Source organism: Polypterus senegalus, chromosome 5 (genome assembly GCF_016835505.1).
Source record: "Polypterus senegalus isolate Bchr_013 chromosome 5, ASM1683550v1, whole genome shotgun sequence".
In the NCBI taxonomy this organism is placed as follows: Eukaryota; Metazoa; Chordata; class Cladistia; order Polypteriformes; family Polypteridae; genus Polypterus; species Polypterus senegalus.
Window position 1 is genome coordinate 102,127,133 of NC_053158.1, and position 17,113 is coordinate 102,144,245.

The following is a 17,113-nucleotide window of genomic DNA, read 5'->3' on the forward strand; positions in this document are numbered from 1 at the left end:
ATTTGAAATTGGTATCTTCAATCTCAGATGATCAGGAAATGCAAGACCAGACCTTTATGCTGTTATGATGATGATGATGCATTTCTGGTCGTCAGTAAATAGCAACACTATGGCAATGTCACAAAAAGATTTGAAATAATTTAAATATTTTTTAAAAATCCTCTGTTTTAAATTTAACTGACAGTGTTAGATTCAGCAGCAAACCAAACAACCATGTAGAAGGAAGTAAAACATTTAAAGAGAGGTTAAAAAAAAAAAATGGAAAACACCAGCCTGTAATAACACTATAACAGTTCATGGCCTGCTCTCTTTTGCACCTGCAGGACTACAGTCATTTTCACTGGTGAAACTCTGCTCCAGTTCAAGGGGTATAAGTTGGCCACCACAAACACCTCCAACTAAAATAGAAAAATAGAGTGTATCAAGATATGTAGGAATTTTAAAATATTGTGAATAGATGCAATATTAAAGCAAAATAAAATATATTGGTCAATGTTGTACTGAAAAAACGTATTTTAATTCGGTACAGTATGCCTAAATTAATAGTTATTAGGTTCTAAATAAACTAGAATAGGCAGTGTTAATTACTGTGAGCTCTTCATTTTCCAGAGTGTAGAATTCAGAGGGGGACAATGACACACCATTAAGTAAGGCTAATATTTTTCCCCCGGCTGCTGAGTCATTAAGCTGAGTACTGCTAATTGTAAACCTGGTTAAAGTTACATTACAAAGGCAGTTATGGAGTTTTATGTGGGAGTAATGTAATATGAGTAATAACACGGGCAGAAACAAGAATAAACTTCATTTATATTTAACACTCACTTCATTTCTGTAAATACTCAGTACCACACAAAATTAGTTCATAAAGGTTTACTTTAATTGAAGAGAAATGAGTCTTTTACTGTGAATATTCACTATGGATGGAGTTTCTAAAAGACTCAAAGGGATACACTCATAAAAGTTGCTTTATCACATAGTTAATGACATTTGTAATCAATGTTTTTTCTGCCATGTGTAGAAATCTAATACTATTTTTGTGTACCTTTTGTGTTCATTTCATTGGTTTTTACACTTTTTATAATATTATACTGATATTCTGGTGGCACCATTTTCTATTCTGTTTTTGAAACAATGTTGCCAGTTTGGGATATTGTCTTTGGATGCTATACTCGCTATCAGTTATATGGTCATGTGACATGTTGTGATTGTACCCTGCCTATAAAAAGTAGCAACTCTTAGCCACAATGCTTGCCTTGCCTTTGCCTCATTCTCTTTTCAAATAAGACTTTAGTGCCTGTGGTGGGCTGGCGCCCTGCTCGGGGTTTGTTTCCTGCCTTTCGCCCTGTGTTGGCTGGGATTGGCTCCAGCAGACCCCCGTGACCCTGTACTTGGAATATAGCGGGTTGGGTAATGGATGGATAGAATTTAGTGCTAGAACTACTTGATTATTATCTTGTCTTTGATTCTTATTTTTGTGTATTGGGTTTCTGTCAAGTACTATTTTAACTCTTGGATTTCAATCATTTTTGTCTGTTCTTGACCACGACTCCCTCTGATCCTTTTGTTCTTCCACCTCCTGGTCACGTTTTTGTTCTATTGGTGGGCAATACCTCACATTTCCTACTACCATATTTATACTATATTCAAAACATTGTTGATACATTCTGTACTCAATAACTTTCTCAGCCTATATTTGTTCAATTGAGCACTCTTTCATAATCATCATTCCTGTAGTTGTCATTTCCACCACCTACCAATCAGGGAAAATTTCTGTTTAACATGATATCAGTGTGTGAGCATAAGTTATACAGATTTTAATAATGGTATTTGACTTTCTGTTTAGCATTGTGAACATCAGTTTATCGTGTTTCTCCAAGATGTAGTATAGTAAGATGCGTTTTAGTGGTTATGATGTTCAGTTAAAGATGTTTTTGGCATGATGAATGACTTAAATAATAATCTTCTAAACTGAGTTTGTTTTAGTATTCTTCTTGCCTAACAGAACAATATAAAGGTGAAATACAAGTGAGATACTCAGATTTGAAAGAGAAAGTTACTGCTTTACAAGCTGATCCAGTTTTCATTGCATGAGTAACTCATGCCCCAAACTCACTGCATAAATGCAAACTCATCATCTTCTCTGGCACCTAGTTATAATGAACAGAGCTAATGGTTTATTCTGTCTGTTTGATTTGCTATCCATTGTCTTGCAGTGCTTTTTAGACTATTTACTTATGATGCTTATTATGATTTTTTTTACTGTTTGCTTATTTAAAATTTGTTATGTGTGTAGTTTATTTTTGGACTGAACATTGGTATAAATGATATTCTATCTGGATAAAATATTCTGAAACCTCATTGCCTATTCATTAGCATTATTTCATATTCTTTCTTAAGTTTAACAGTAAACTATTGTAGAAAAGTATTCTACAATAATAGAAAAGTTTTGCATAAAAGAGAAGAAAAATACAAACCAAAAAAACACACACAAAATACAACTCTCAATGGCTTCTTTAAAACAGTTAATAGCACGGCTGATTCTCTAGGTTCACTGGTGTGGCATGGTGTTGGCATTGGGTAGGGTCAGATTCTACATTTGGTGAAACACCACTACATCAACATGATGCAGTTATATAAGTTTATTTATGTAGGTGTTTGCATGTGTGAGTTTACCCTCTGATGGAATGGCTTCCTGTCCCAGTTTGTTTATTACACCACATAGTGGGTTTCTGGTTTCCACCACCCTCTATTGGAAAAGTGAAGTTATGAAAATGTGAATGTGGATAATTTCTTTATAAATAATAAACATGTATACTAACATTTCATTTCTTGTATTTCAGGTTGCGATGTTTGGTTAAACAACTGGAAAGAGGGGAGGCTTCAGTCGTAGACCTTAAAAAGAATTTGGAATATGCTGCTTCAGTGCTTGAGTCAGTGTACATCGAGGAAACAAGGTAAGATAGAGAAATAGGTGTTGAAAACGTACTGATGGGCTTTTTACAAAATCATATTTTTTGTCTATTCAACTCTTTTTTTAGTCTAGTATTTTTTTTTTACATTATTTAACACATTGCAAGATGCTGTCTGTACATTTTTAATATTTGGAATTTAACATGAAAGAATGGGAATGGAATCTGTTGTTACAACTTAATATTTAGTAAAAGATACAATACTAGGTGCTTCATAAACAATGTTCCATCGTTTTACAATATTGGGATAAACAATAAAAGAATAAGAATTCCATTAGTCCCACTTCTACTGCTTCATAGTGCACTGCTCTTCTTATAGACCTTTCGTGCATGTGTTTTACTTGACTAAAATGACAGAAACGATTTTTCTGTAATATAGTGAATATGTTTACCTTCATTTAATTGCCCACTGATAAGATCAGAACAGAATATCCCCTTTTACTCCTTACATGCTCCAGGTCATGTTAATCAAAGCTGGAACTTGACAAGGTTAGTCGAGTAGTGTCTAAGGCCAAGACTTTATATGATTCCCAGGATTTAACAATATCAGCAAGCTATACAACTGCCAGGTGAAATATCAAATTTCAAAACATCTTTACATGATCATATTGCTTCTACTGAATCAACTGAGTCAATTACATATATTAGTTTGTAAGTGAGACCTTCAAAAAAAGATCCAAAATTACACGCCAGTTGACTCTAGGCAACTAGGAGGCTTTAATCCAGATAAAGCCTCAAAATGCAGAACAGCCCTTTAAAGTAAAAAGAATAGCAAAGAACTTTTAAAAAGCTCAAGGAGTGTCCCTCCAGGGGGAGTGTCGTAAAAACTCCAGCTGTGAGTAGTGAAAAAGTTTACAAAAATCTATAAAATTGAAGATTTATTCACTATGAAATCTGAAAATAAAATGGAATGCTCAAAAGAGTGGAAAAAAGGCAAAAGAAGTTGGCAATCCAACAGCAAAAAAGTCCCAAAAACTAAATCAAGATTCTACGACAGAAGCAAAAAAGAGTTGAAAAAGAAACAAAATCTAATAGTACTATTTAGGAAGCACATTCAATGAACAAGGGGATACTGCATTACCCGTCAACCTTTAAGGGGGCTGGGAACAGACCCTCAATTGTGAAAGACAGTGTAGCCCCGCCCTTTGGGGAACCACACACAAAATGCAGAAAACATAAAGACATTTGAAGAAGCATATTTTTAAACATAACAAAATCAGTAACACCTTAAACATATCGACTAAATGATAAATGAACAGAACAATATTAACAAAAATAATCATACAAAATAAGTAAAACTGAAAAAATGGATGAAAACTATACAAAGCATAGGCCAGGGAAGGAACCCTGGCCAAAACACAACATATACATTTTTATAGGCCAGGGTGTGTGTTAGTATTGTCACCTTTATCTGACAAAAAACCTGGACATGGTCATACTGACCACGAACTGACATCTTAAAAATAGAGAAGTCTGTACTTTCTGCAACTCCTCTGCTAATCTCTCTAAAGACTAAAATGACAGAAACGATTTTTCTGTAATATAGTGAATATGTTTACCTTCATTTAATTGCCCACTGATAATGTTCACGATGTCTACCACATCTTGCATGTTAGCAGCATGAACATCTTTCAATGAAAGTGTCTAACATTCTTAGGCGTTCTGTATTACATAGAGAAACACAAGAGATTTACTAGAAAATTAAATTTAAGACAGAATATCCCCTTTTACTCCTTACATGCTCCAGGTCATGTTAATCAAAGCTGGAACTTGACAAGGTTAGTCGAGTAGTGTCTAAGGCCAAGACTTTATATGATTCCCAGGATTTAACAATATCAGCAAGCTATACAACTGCCAGGTGAAATATCAAATTTCAAAACATCTTTACATGATCATATTGCTTCTACTGAATCAACTGAGTCAATTACATATATTAGTTTGTAAAAATAAATTTTGTTTTGTTGTTTTTTTTTCCTTCACAAATTAGCTTGGAAATTATTGGTTGGTTGTATAAAAGAAACTTCATTAAGAATGCGTAAAAATCACAGAGGGTCCAAAGGAGGAATTTTCCACTTAAATCAAGAAAAAAAATCTCTTTTTCAACCAGATGTGGCTTTGCACTGTTATTTTGACACAATAAATTAAAGGATGATGCACTGAAAGATGTGGTAGAATATGGCTTAGGATTCTTCTGGCCTTCACCCAATCAAGAAGCATTAAGACAAAACTTTTAAGCACTGCATAGATCTCCCCAAACCTCCTGTTCTCCTCAAATCAGGTTCCTTACACATTCGGTTCCTAGCACATTCTGGTTCTTCTATCACATCTTTTGTGATCTGGGAAAAGAAAACAGCTTACACGAGTTTGCTGTTAATTAATGATGAGGAAAATTACTTGATATTTCTGCCCAGAAATCTTGTTTGCCAACTGGCCAAGTGGTTATACCCTGAAAAAAAGTGATAATAGAATGAACTGAGCTCTTGGTGACTGCTGTTTCCCATCCAACTTTCACAACATGGTGGCCACAGAAGAGATGTTTATGCCAAGAAACTAATAGTATGCCAGTTACAAGAACAGAAAAGCAGCTCCACATCTCTGCAGCATAGACACTCCCTGCCAGTCTTTTCTCCAAACTGACTGCCCTGGCTAATGTTCTGCCAACGGGTGTTTCAGATCAACTGCTATGATGTTTAAAACAGCTAATCAGGAGGTACTGTGATAGATAGATAGATAGATAGATAGATACCACTTTTTTCTTCTTAGTGGGACGTTTGTCTTGTTAGAGAACTTTGATTCATTGATTGATTGATTGATTGATTAACATTACACTATAACAAAAAGCAACTCTGTCTCAAAGAGTCAAAATGACTAAAAGAAAAACAAACTATAAAGAAAGAAAACTTCTGACTTTATGAAAGATAAAAAAAGCAAACATAGTTACAGTGAGGCATTACAAATGCGTTTTGCCATTAGTATGAAGATGCCCCAGTAGTATTTCTTTACACACTTTCGCTGAATAACTTGTTGACTGAAAGTAGTCAATGTTAAATAAGATCAAAAACAAAAAAGTATTTTCAAAAGACTGTAAATAGAATCAAAAACAGAAGGAAGACTATTGTAAGGGTTACGAGTTGCTTTTCAAGCCAGAGAGTTTAACCATAATTATAGCAAAGAGTAATTCACCGGAATTCTGTTATTTTGCCAATATCCAATAACCATTGTTGACTCTTCATGCACTAAAAAGCATAGAATTACTCAATGATTAGCTATTAATGGTTATCATTCACTGCGGTGGGCTGGCACCCTACCCGGGGTTTGTTTCCTGCCTTGTGCCCAGTGTTGGCTAGGATTGGCTTCAGCAGATCCCCATGACCCTGTAGTTAGGATATAGCAGGTTGGATAATGGATGGATGGATGGTTATCATTCACTCTAAGAAAATCATGCTTTCACATTTTCATAAAAGGTCTATTGACTACATCCATTTCTTATTAGCAAATATTGTTTTCTTTACATAACATTTTTTTCCTGGCAGTTGTCTTTAAAAACTCGTATTCATATTTGTTTTAACTGACTAAAGTATAACCAGACTTCAGATAAATAAAGAACGTTTTTGCCCTCTGTTTAGGAACATGTTGTCAAATGTTGTTTCTCTGTTTTTGCCAACTGATCTATAGAAAAACACTTTTATCCCAGTGGAATTACCTGATGCCTTCTATTATTTGAGCAATATAAGACCAAATTCATCCCCCCCCCCACACCCCTTAAATTGTTGCCAGCTCTCTCCCTTATTCTCATCCTATAATTTTTGTTCACACTTACATAGTACTTACTGTAATGCAGTCTGTGTATTTATAAATTAAGCTTTTCAAATTGAACAGATCAAAAAAGTGTACTTAAAAACAATTAGTAGATGCATTTGTTTGCTACAAAAGTTGCAAACTAATTAGCAGTATCAGCCAATTGGAGCAATTTTCCATTGCACAGAATGCATTTAGCTTAATTAAAATAATGACTACTCTTTTTTTTGCTTTCTCGAAATACAGGTACTAAGCTGTGCTTTTCATTTACAGATCATATGAAATGTTAATCTCATGCTCGGTGTCATATTAAATGGAAACCATTAAGAGTTTAATTAATCCACAATACCCCACACTTTAGTTTTAGTTTTAGACTACAATTTCATCTCTTAATAGTTATACCTGCTTTTAGAAAGATAAAGTATACTGTAATGAAATGGACATTTAAACATTTCTGTTTACACTTTGTAAAAGATTGATTTTTGTAATAAATGTAAGTACATACAGGAGCTCAGGCTTAGAAGAGCACCTTTTTAGAATACAGACTGACAGCCTTTGTGAAATGAATGCTTAATTCATCATCTGTCTGTCTATGTACAGTGTTTAATTGTACTATATTGCATATACATAGCAAATCCAACACCAAAATTGTATGATGTGTTGTTTTTAATTGAAAACTCTTTGTTGCAGTGACATGTTTAAATTTTTTGGGGGTAAGAATATACATTAACACCCTTACTCACTGCTCTGCAGTAATGCTGGCGCTTTCTTCCAGGCAGATATACTCCGGGTTGTTCAAGTTGACAAGATGACATTGGTGCACTGAAATTTTCAAATAGTGCCACAGATTCTTAATTAGACTGACATAAAGACCTTGACTAGGACATTGAAGGACAATCACATTTTTGTTTCTGAGCCTTGGTCTTGTGTTTGAAATCATTGTCGTGCCGAAAGATGAACGTTCAACAAAGTTTCATTTTTTTCATAGCAGAAACAGGTTCTTTTGCGGTGTTTGCTTGTGTTGTCCACCTCTCATTCTTCCTTCTATTTTTACTATTTGTGCAGTCCCTAATAATGAAAAGCAGTCACACAGCCTAACATTAGCACCAAAAGAAATAGTATTTTCTCAGGTGTATTTGAGAAGCATTTTATTGTATCTCTGACATCTTCAAAATGCTATTTCGTCTTTCAGATTCACAGCTGAATAATGATCCTGTAACTGTGGGATTCTTATTTCTGTTCTTTAACATAAAACCAATGTCTCACAAAAATATTTCTAAGTTTCAGTGCTTTGAAATAAAATATAACATACAGAACTAAATTTCAGTAAAATTGGGCAAGCCTTGAGTTAACGAAATTAAGTTCCTTCTCTGTGGACATTCACAACCTGATTTTATATGTATGTTGGAACCTGCAATGAAAATGTCAGTTACTGGAAAAATTAGAAAAAAAGATAATGCTCTATTAGTTATTTCACAGAAAAAGAGTTTCAACTTGTTAATAAAATCACAAAACACAAAAATAAACTAAACTAAACCTTGCTTGGGAATGATACAGTACCTCACAGAGATAGAAAAGACATAACAATGACACAAATCCCACCACTAACCGATGACTGATCCTTCAGCAGAGGGATCATTCAAAGTGATGCTTCCCCTTCCAAGCAGGTATACTTGAGATAGGATGTCTGACACACTTATTTAAGAAACTGGGAATTATAAGCTGTGGTTTCTACCTTGCAGGTTAAACAACCAGTTACAGACTGAGCTCATAACCTGTGATAGAGCTTTTTGCATGTTCTACCAGTTACTTTTGGTGACAAAATATTGCTTTTGAAAGCACAAAATTATTGAACATTATGACAAAGTTCATACTTTTCTATTACTAGAAAAATAGAAGAAACTAAATGAGAATTAACTAAAATTCAGTTAAAAAGAAAATTGCTGTGATTCAAGCACCACAAAACAACAAAACAAGTGAGACCATCAAAAAAAGATCCAAAATTACACGCCAGTTGACTCTAGGCAACTAGGAGGCTTTAATCCAGATAAAGCCTCAAAATGCAGAACAGCCCTTTAAAGTAAAAAGAATAGCAAAGAACTTTTAAAAAGCTCAAGGAGTGTCCCTCCAGGGGGAGTGTCGTAAAAACTCCAGCTGTGAGTAGTGAAAAAGTTTACAAAAATCTATAAAATTGAAGATTTATTCACTATGAAATCTGAAAATAAAATGGAATGCTCAAAAGAGTGGAAAAAAGGCAAAAGAAGTTGGCAATCCAACAGCAAAAAAGTCCCAAAAACTAAATCAAGATTCTACGACAGAAGCAAAAAAGAGTCGAAAAAGAAACAAAATCTAATAATACTATTTAGGAAGCACATTCAATGAACAAGGGGATACTGCATTACCCGTCAACCTTTAAGGGAGCTGGGAACAGACTCTCAATTGTGAAAGACAGTGTAGCCCCGCCCTTTGGGGAACCACACACGAAATGCAGAAAACATAAAGACATTTGAAGAAGCATATTTTTAAACATAACAAAATCAGTAACACCTTAAACATATCGACTAAATGATAAATGAACAGAACAATATTAACAAAAATAATCATACAAAATAAGTAAAACTGAAAAAATGGATGAAAACTACCCTGGCCAAAACACAACATATACATTTTTATAGGCCAGGGTGTGTGTTAGTATTGCCACCTTTATCTGACAAAAAACCTGGACATGGTCATACTGACCACGAACTGACATCTTAAAAATAGAGAAGTCTGTACTTTCTGCAACTCCTCTGCTAATCTCTCTTGACTAAATGGTGTCAACCATTCTCAATTAAGGCCCCACTCTTAGGTCCACCACAGGACATCTTAGTTGCAATATTAGAGTCACTAAATATTTTGGCACTGACCTTGTTCCCGCAGTCAGTGGACACATAACTGTGGCTGTGTCACACACTGTGATAAGTAGCTGTTAATTTGACTACAGCAATTGTGTCCTCCTCTGAGACCTTTTTGATCATGAATGATGAAATTGCCTTGGTTTGCCGAGCGATTTCAAAACAATTCTGTTTTTTTTTTTTTTTTGTTTTAGTATGGTCATCCAAAGTGGTTTTGCCCTCGTCTTTAATCACAATTTTAACTGAGCATAACGAGCAAGTAGCAGAAAGTGGATCACTGGGGGCTGGGTTTATCCGTGTTGTATAATTTTTATTTTTCATCCAGTCATTATTGAGAGATGTTCAACTTTTCAGTTTCATTTAATGGCCTGTCAGACTTAGAAGACAAAATCTCATTTTCATCCTCTGTCTTACCTCTCATCTCAGCAAAATTATCAGTTCACTGCACATCTATAGCCGCCAGTAGTAGCCACACAGAGTTGATGGGCTAGTCATGTCAGACTCACTCTCACTAAAACCAGTGATATCGCACACCAATGGGAAACCAATGGATATTTCAAGAGTATGGGCACAAAACAAAATCTAAATAGTGAGTTAAACAGGAACAGTACAAACTGATCTAACCTATCGAAAACCATGACATTAAGTGTTTATATTATTTCCTGGACTAACAATTAAAAAGAAGGACAATCCTGGGAAAACTGGGACAGGTAGCAACCCTAGTGTGTTTATTTTTTGCCAGTAAAAACAAAACCAACAGTGTATCAGTCTAAACTTAAGTGCAATAAGTGCAGAAGTGCTAGTATAGCTATAGCCAATTGTCTGTCTGATATTGAGTGTTGCTCAGATTTTATTGTACTCTGTATAATAACAATATTACAACTCCTCCTCCTAATACTGCTATTTTAAACAATGTCTCTTTCTGAACATCATAAAATAAGCGTGATCATGTCATAAATGTTGTTTATTATTTTTTGTATAGAATGTTAAAATGAAGATTTATTGTTTCATTGTTAACCATGGCAGAAATGTGTGACTCAAGACAGAAAACTGTAAAATTAAGCATCTTTTTCAACTGAAAACTAAAATGGTTCACAAAGGTAGAAACTAATTATCCTACAAAATATTAAGACTTCCCTTACATTAACCCATTCAACCTGCCTTCATAGGTGCCAGGATCCTACTCGATCCAGTGAGGTGAATTGTCTACTTTTCCACTATCAGATGTGGTGCTCCTCCACAGCTTTCCCGATCTGGAAAACAAAAAACTATTTATTTTGGGCAGTACGGTGGCAAGGTTTTTAAAGCTGATGTCCCTGTTCTGAAGAATATTTCATTACATGAAAATTATGCTTGCAAAAATTATATTATAAATATTTGTACATTCAGTTTTTAACAGGTCAGAGAGAAAAAGAACTGTTATTGCAATGATAAAAGACTTGCAAAAAGGCAAAAGGTAGTATATTTTTATTAATACAAAGGATATTCAAAACTTTAATCTGTTATCTGACCAATTATTAAAAATGATGTTCCATGTAAGTATGGTTAATATTTCATCCAAAAAATAAACTTGCTAATATGCCAGAATCTCAAAGCCTTTGCTTTGTATACGCCACTCAGATCACATCAAGCATGCTGATATTTACTACCTAATCTGGTTTCTACTTAAGAAGTCATTTTTTTATCTATGTGCATACACATTTCTACATTGGAGAAATCCATACATTAAAGCAGGTTCTGTATGTTCTCAAACTGCAATCTGCCCAAAATTATGTCATTATGTTCACGAGGGTTTTTGTCACCTACCCTTTCAGATGCTAACTACTGATGAAAATAGCTGAAACATAATACAACAGCAAAAAAAGGTTGTGTTTTGCCAGAGTTTATTATATGATATTCTGCTCTCAACACGGTATATTTTAAAGCATCAAAAATACTTCTCTTTTGTTGTATTATATTGTAAAGAGACATAGTTTGCTTGGTAGACCTGCATAACCCCTTGTGTGAACAGGGTGTTTCATCAGGTAAACAGGTTCAACATTAGTTATACTGATGTATTTGTAGTTTTTTGTTATTCCAGTCATACATATTATTGTATTATTTAGTTACTACTATGTGTGTTCTGATTTTGTTGCAGACGTCTTGTTGACACAGAGGATGAACTCAGTGACATTCAGTCCGACTCTGTGCCCTCTGAAGTGCGGGATTGGTTAGCCTCCACCTTCACAAGGCAAATGGGAATGATGCTGAAGAGAACAGAAGAGAAGCCCAGATTTAGAAGCATTGTTCATGCCGTACAGGCTGGAATATTTGTTGAAAGGTAACCAGATTTAAAAACAAATATGAAAGAAAATGTGATTTTTTTTTTGGAACATATTCTGGCAGTAATTCAATCACAGCAAATGTTACAATTTTAAGTTATTGGTATACAGTATGTACTATATTTGTAACAACCCAACCCCCACCCCCCCGCCCCAAATACGATGAATGCTTAAGAGTGAAAATGTGTATGTAGTCTTTTTTATGTGGGAAAAAAAAATCCCTTTTCCAAATGCAGGATGACAGAGCCATTCTCTAACATACAGTTTTGTCCATTTCCAACATTGATACATTTAAGGAGACGTGACTGTTTCCTTATTTTTCAACAATTTGAAAATTCAGCTTTTTAGCTTCCTTTATTTTAAAAGCCACAACTGCAGAACCTTACAGTCCGAAGCCATAATGGGAATTTAGTTTCTAAAAAACATGAAACTACAATAAGTCATGTTCACTCAATTTGCTCTACCTGTGGAAGCAATTGGTCCTCACGGTAATTAAGCCATTTCTTTTAATACATGCAACATGATTTAATGGTTTGTATAATTTGCTTCTTCTTTAATTACTTTTAATGATTGTGTTTTATTTCGAGAACATCTTGAATTGGAAAAAACGATTTTAGGGGGTATTTAAGTCACCTTTTAAAAATGTATAGTTTTGTAAATTACTATGGAAGCATACATACAGTATGTATTCAGTGAAATATAATAATGAAACATTCATATCTTATAAATAAAGACCACTAAAATCTTGTAAAATACCGTTTGAGGAATGCACAACTATCGACAACACTTTAGGATAGGGATACATACTGTATAGTGTATCTACTAGTTAGTTACTGCTATGTAGCAAGACCTTAACAAAGACATAAAACACACAAATAAATTAGTATTTTTTTTTTTTTTTGCAATATGTCTACTTTCTTCATGCATAGAAATACAGTAGGCCTTCTCTGTGGAATGTGGCTGGCATTACCGTGCAGTCAACTCCCAACATCCGCAATTTTAAGCTTTAGTAATTTTCAATATAATTCATTCTTAAAAATTATAAACATTTATTCAGTTTGGAATGAACATATGCCTAATTAGACAGTATTATATTATAGTTTTTATAAAGTTCTATTTATAATGTATGCCTTTAATAAACTGATACTTTTAATTTGCTTTTTTCAATACAGATAAGCCTATACTTAAGAATAAGGGATTCAAAACATAACAACCATATTATTAAAAAGGCTATTTGTTAAAATAATTTCACTTTGGAATAGTTAGAGGTGACTTAAATATGGCAAAGCAGATCTATCAATAGTCCATACTTAGATTTTAAAACCCCAAAATTCACTTTAGGTGTAATTTTTTTAATAAGACTAAATAAAGCCTTTTTATTTACAGCTTTTTTGTCAGTATACAGCTAGCTCGTAACATGAACAAAGAGATGAAGAATCAGTTTACCGGTCCATTGCAAGTTTTATTAGATCTGATTAAAGCCTTCTTTTAGGTCTTGTTGTGTGGTAATGTCTAATAAATAGTCGTGTAATGTCTAATAAACACAGTCTTTGTTATTTAATAATGTCTTCATAAACAAGGCATAGGGCAGTAGTAATACAACTAAATGAACTAAGCGAAATGGACCATTCTTCAATTAAAATGTACAAAAGAGAAAATCAATCATTTACCCTCAATGCACTGCTTATTATGAGTGGACTGATTAATGTGCTTTTAATTCTCATTCTACCAACCACACTATACCTTGCAGAATGCGAGCCAATGTTTAGCCCAGATTCCTCATTTTAATTTACAGCTCTTTTTATTTGTATGTACCTATTTTAAATACAAAAGTGTATTGCCCATTTGTCTTTGCTGAAAGTGTATAACCTTGTCATTAATTTGTTGTGAACTGACATTAAACATGACCCATAGTACATCAGCCCCCAAAAAGTATCATTTTGTAAAGCAATTTATCACTGTAATAGCTTTCATGCTGCAGTGGTAAAACTTAAATGTATTATTCTGTACACATAGATGATACACAATTTCTAGTTTTATTTATAAAATGAAAACTGAAAAGCCATTATAACATTGATAACTATCATAGGGTAGTGTTCCTCAAACAATACATAACACATACTTTTCTCATGAAAACGTAATCTATCTGATTTATATGTTTGGGAAAAGCAGAGCAGTGTTGCTTTTAGAGTAAAAGTTATCATATTAAAGATTTTTGCTTTATTGTTCTATACATAATTAGATTGTAAATTAGATTTGAAATAAAAAAAAATTCACTGAGAGGCAGTTGTTTTTGTACAGTTTATTATTTTTTTTTAGTTAGATATTTTCTGTCTTCATATAAATATAGTTTTAACAAAAGATTTGATCAGTTGTACCCAATTATAACAGTTAACATTATTCTGCTTATATTGTTGCATGAAAATATTGCATTGCTGACCAACTACACATTGAAAACATTGAATGTGGATGGCTTGTTATGTTTCAGAGAAGACACTTGAATCTACACTGGATGAGCACTCTATCAAAACCTTCAATAGTGAATGTGTCCTTTATTTCTGCTCATCCATTCATTTATTCACTTATTCTCTGAATCCACTTGCTCTAAAACAGAGCTGCAGGGCTTTTTACCCCCAATAATGTAAAATTGACCTGGAAGTAAATATTTCCCTTCTTTTTTATGCTTTTCATTCATGCAATAAACAGAAACAGATGCATCAGAAAAGCATTGTGGCTTGTGTTAGTACTAACTGGTAGACGGATCTCTGTCTGCAGTCCACTTCTGACACATTTATTTCAGTGTATTTTTTCGTAGTTTTTAAAACCGAGATGTTTATTAAATCACACATTTTATAAAGAAATTTTAAAATATCATTTTATTTAACCTACTTGTATTAAATTTATTTCAGTGTATGAGACGTCATTTTATCTCATTTCCAAACTACTAATAGTAGTAGGGTGTTGTACTGTATTAGCCATTATGAATGTAGTGAGAAGTCAAGTAAAGTGACACCTTTTATTGGCTAACTAAAAAGCTTTTGAGGCAACTCAGAAACCCAGTAGTGGAGCAATTAACTTACTACCATTTACACTGGTGTGTGTGTTCATCATAAAATAGCAGTTTGAGCAACACTAATTAGAATAAAAAGAAAACCCCAAGAGTAAAAATGTTGTTATTGGATTTTCGTATGAAGAAAAAGGGGTGAAAGGCAATTTAATTAAATGATATAAAAAAGTTTGAAAGAAAAAAGATAAGCAGTTAAACCTCTGGTCAACTAACCGATGGTTTATGTTCTGTCACTAAATAGCAGGTACAATATGTGCCATGTTGCTCACTGATCATATGCCGAATGCTTAGTTTTATTTTTTGCATTCTTTTGTATTTAAAAATTCTTCTAAAAAGAAGAAAAATTACACAGTACATCAGTATTATAATGATAAAGCTTCAAAGCTTGCTAATGACATCAGATTTGTAGTAGAAAAGTGTGGAATCATATTTTAATTTCAAATGTTTACTTAGTAATATTAAGAATACTACTCTTATATTTTTCAACTATAGGATACACTAAAATCTGTAAGTATATATAATAAAAAAGTTAATGCAAAATAAGCTTTCTTCTCATGATGCCCACATTTCCAGAAACTTATATAGAGTTTAACAGATTTTTGCTTTTTTCACTTGGTATACCGAAGTACTTGTTATTTTAAAAATTCCTAATGTTTGTTATGAAGACTACTCAAGGGATCAAATTACTATTGCTTTCAAAGTGCAAGGTAAATGCATTTATCGGTTTCTATTTTTTTTTAATATGGTGGCACAGTTGCTAGCATTGTCCCCCTCACAGGCCCAGCATTCTGAGATTTAATCTCTCACTCCAGCTGTCTCAGTAGTGTTTGTACATTCTCCCTACATCTGTATAGTTTTAATCCAGTTACTCTGGTTTTACATTTCCATCAAGAAAGATGTGTGTGTGTGTGTGTGTGTGTTTGTGTGTGTGTGTGTGTGTGTGTGTGTGTGCGCGCGCGTGTGTGTTAGGATGAACAGTGAATCTAAATTGGCCCAAAGTAAACATGCATAAGTGGTTACTGTGATGGGCTGCATCCGGCCTTTTGCCCAGTGATGCCAGGGTTGGCCACCACTCTAAATTGAATTCAACAGTCTTGAGAATGTTATTTTAATTTTGTTTAAGCATACACTAGATACACTAGTATGAAGAATGTTCATTTGGACATAAGCTTTGTATTAATCTTTTCCTTTTTATATCTGGACAGAATGTACAGAAGGACATCAAACATGGTTGGATTAAGCTACCCTCCATCTGTCATTGCAGTGCTAAAGGTATTACTACATTTAAAGTCATTTTTATAGACCTTCATATATACTCTGGGAGGAGTATGTAGCACAATTAACTAATCAATAAAGCTTAATTTATTTTGTTGAAATGGTTGTTTGTCATTAATTTCATGCATTGGTTTAAGAAAGAGAGAGAGTGAAGAGTTGGAGAGATGCATATATATTAATGTTGCAGTTCTTCAGGCCACTTACAGTTCAGCCTCACATAATGAAACAGAGAAAATAACCAAAGTAAAGAAGAGGTGGTGAACAGAAAGGTAGGCTAGGACTGTTAGTCAGAAAGACCGTTGGTCCAGGTCAGATGGTCTTGGGCTTTTTTTTTCTTCTCGTCTGCAATGCAATGTTAATTGTTAATGATAATATCTCCTTTTAGGCTTACTTTGGCTTTCTAGGTCTTATTTGGGTTCAAATCTGCTTGGGAAGCTCCAAAAGCCAATAGAATATAGTTACTACACAAGTAGTGTAGAAGATTTCACTGAAGCCATCCATCAATTAATGAAGAAAATATTCTTTCCTTAATCATTTATTGTACTGTATGTCTTTGAAAGGGTAATGAAGATAATATGGAACTGTGTAAATGTCCTCTGTTAGCATTTTAATAATGTTCAACTCGGCTCATTAAGACATTTTTGCTTGGAAACATAGTAAATGATAAGGTGCGTTGGACTTTTAGCTGTCTTTTATAACTTCACCTATTCTATTTATTTTTCAGTTCCTGGGTTGAGTGAGTGAGTGAGTGACAGACAAAGCTGTAATTTGTCTGTCCAAGCGAGATGA

The 17,113-nt window shown here is 33.8% G+C and overlaps 1 protein-coding gene across 3 annotated transcripts in view; it reads left to right on the forward strand.

Annotated features, from left to right (window-relative positions):
• LOC120529404 (calcium/calmodulin-dependent 3',5'-cyclic nucleotide phosphodiesterase 1C-like) overlaps window positions 1–17,113 on the forward strand; it is a 697,603-nt gene that overhangs the window by 429,548 nt on the left and 250,942 nt on the right. For all 3 annotated transcript variants that reach the window (XM_039753171.1, XM_039753172.1, XM_039753173.1), the window contains 3 exons: window positions 2,841–2,954; window positions 11,799–11,981; window positions 16,255–16,321. In XM_039753171.1, coding sequence (XP_039609105.1) covers window positions 2,841–2,954; window positions 11,799–11,981; window positions 16,255–16,321 — 364 coding nt within the window. The remainder of the gene's footprint in view (window positions 1–2,840; window positions 2,955–11,798; window positions 11,982–16,254; window positions 16,322–17,113) is intronic.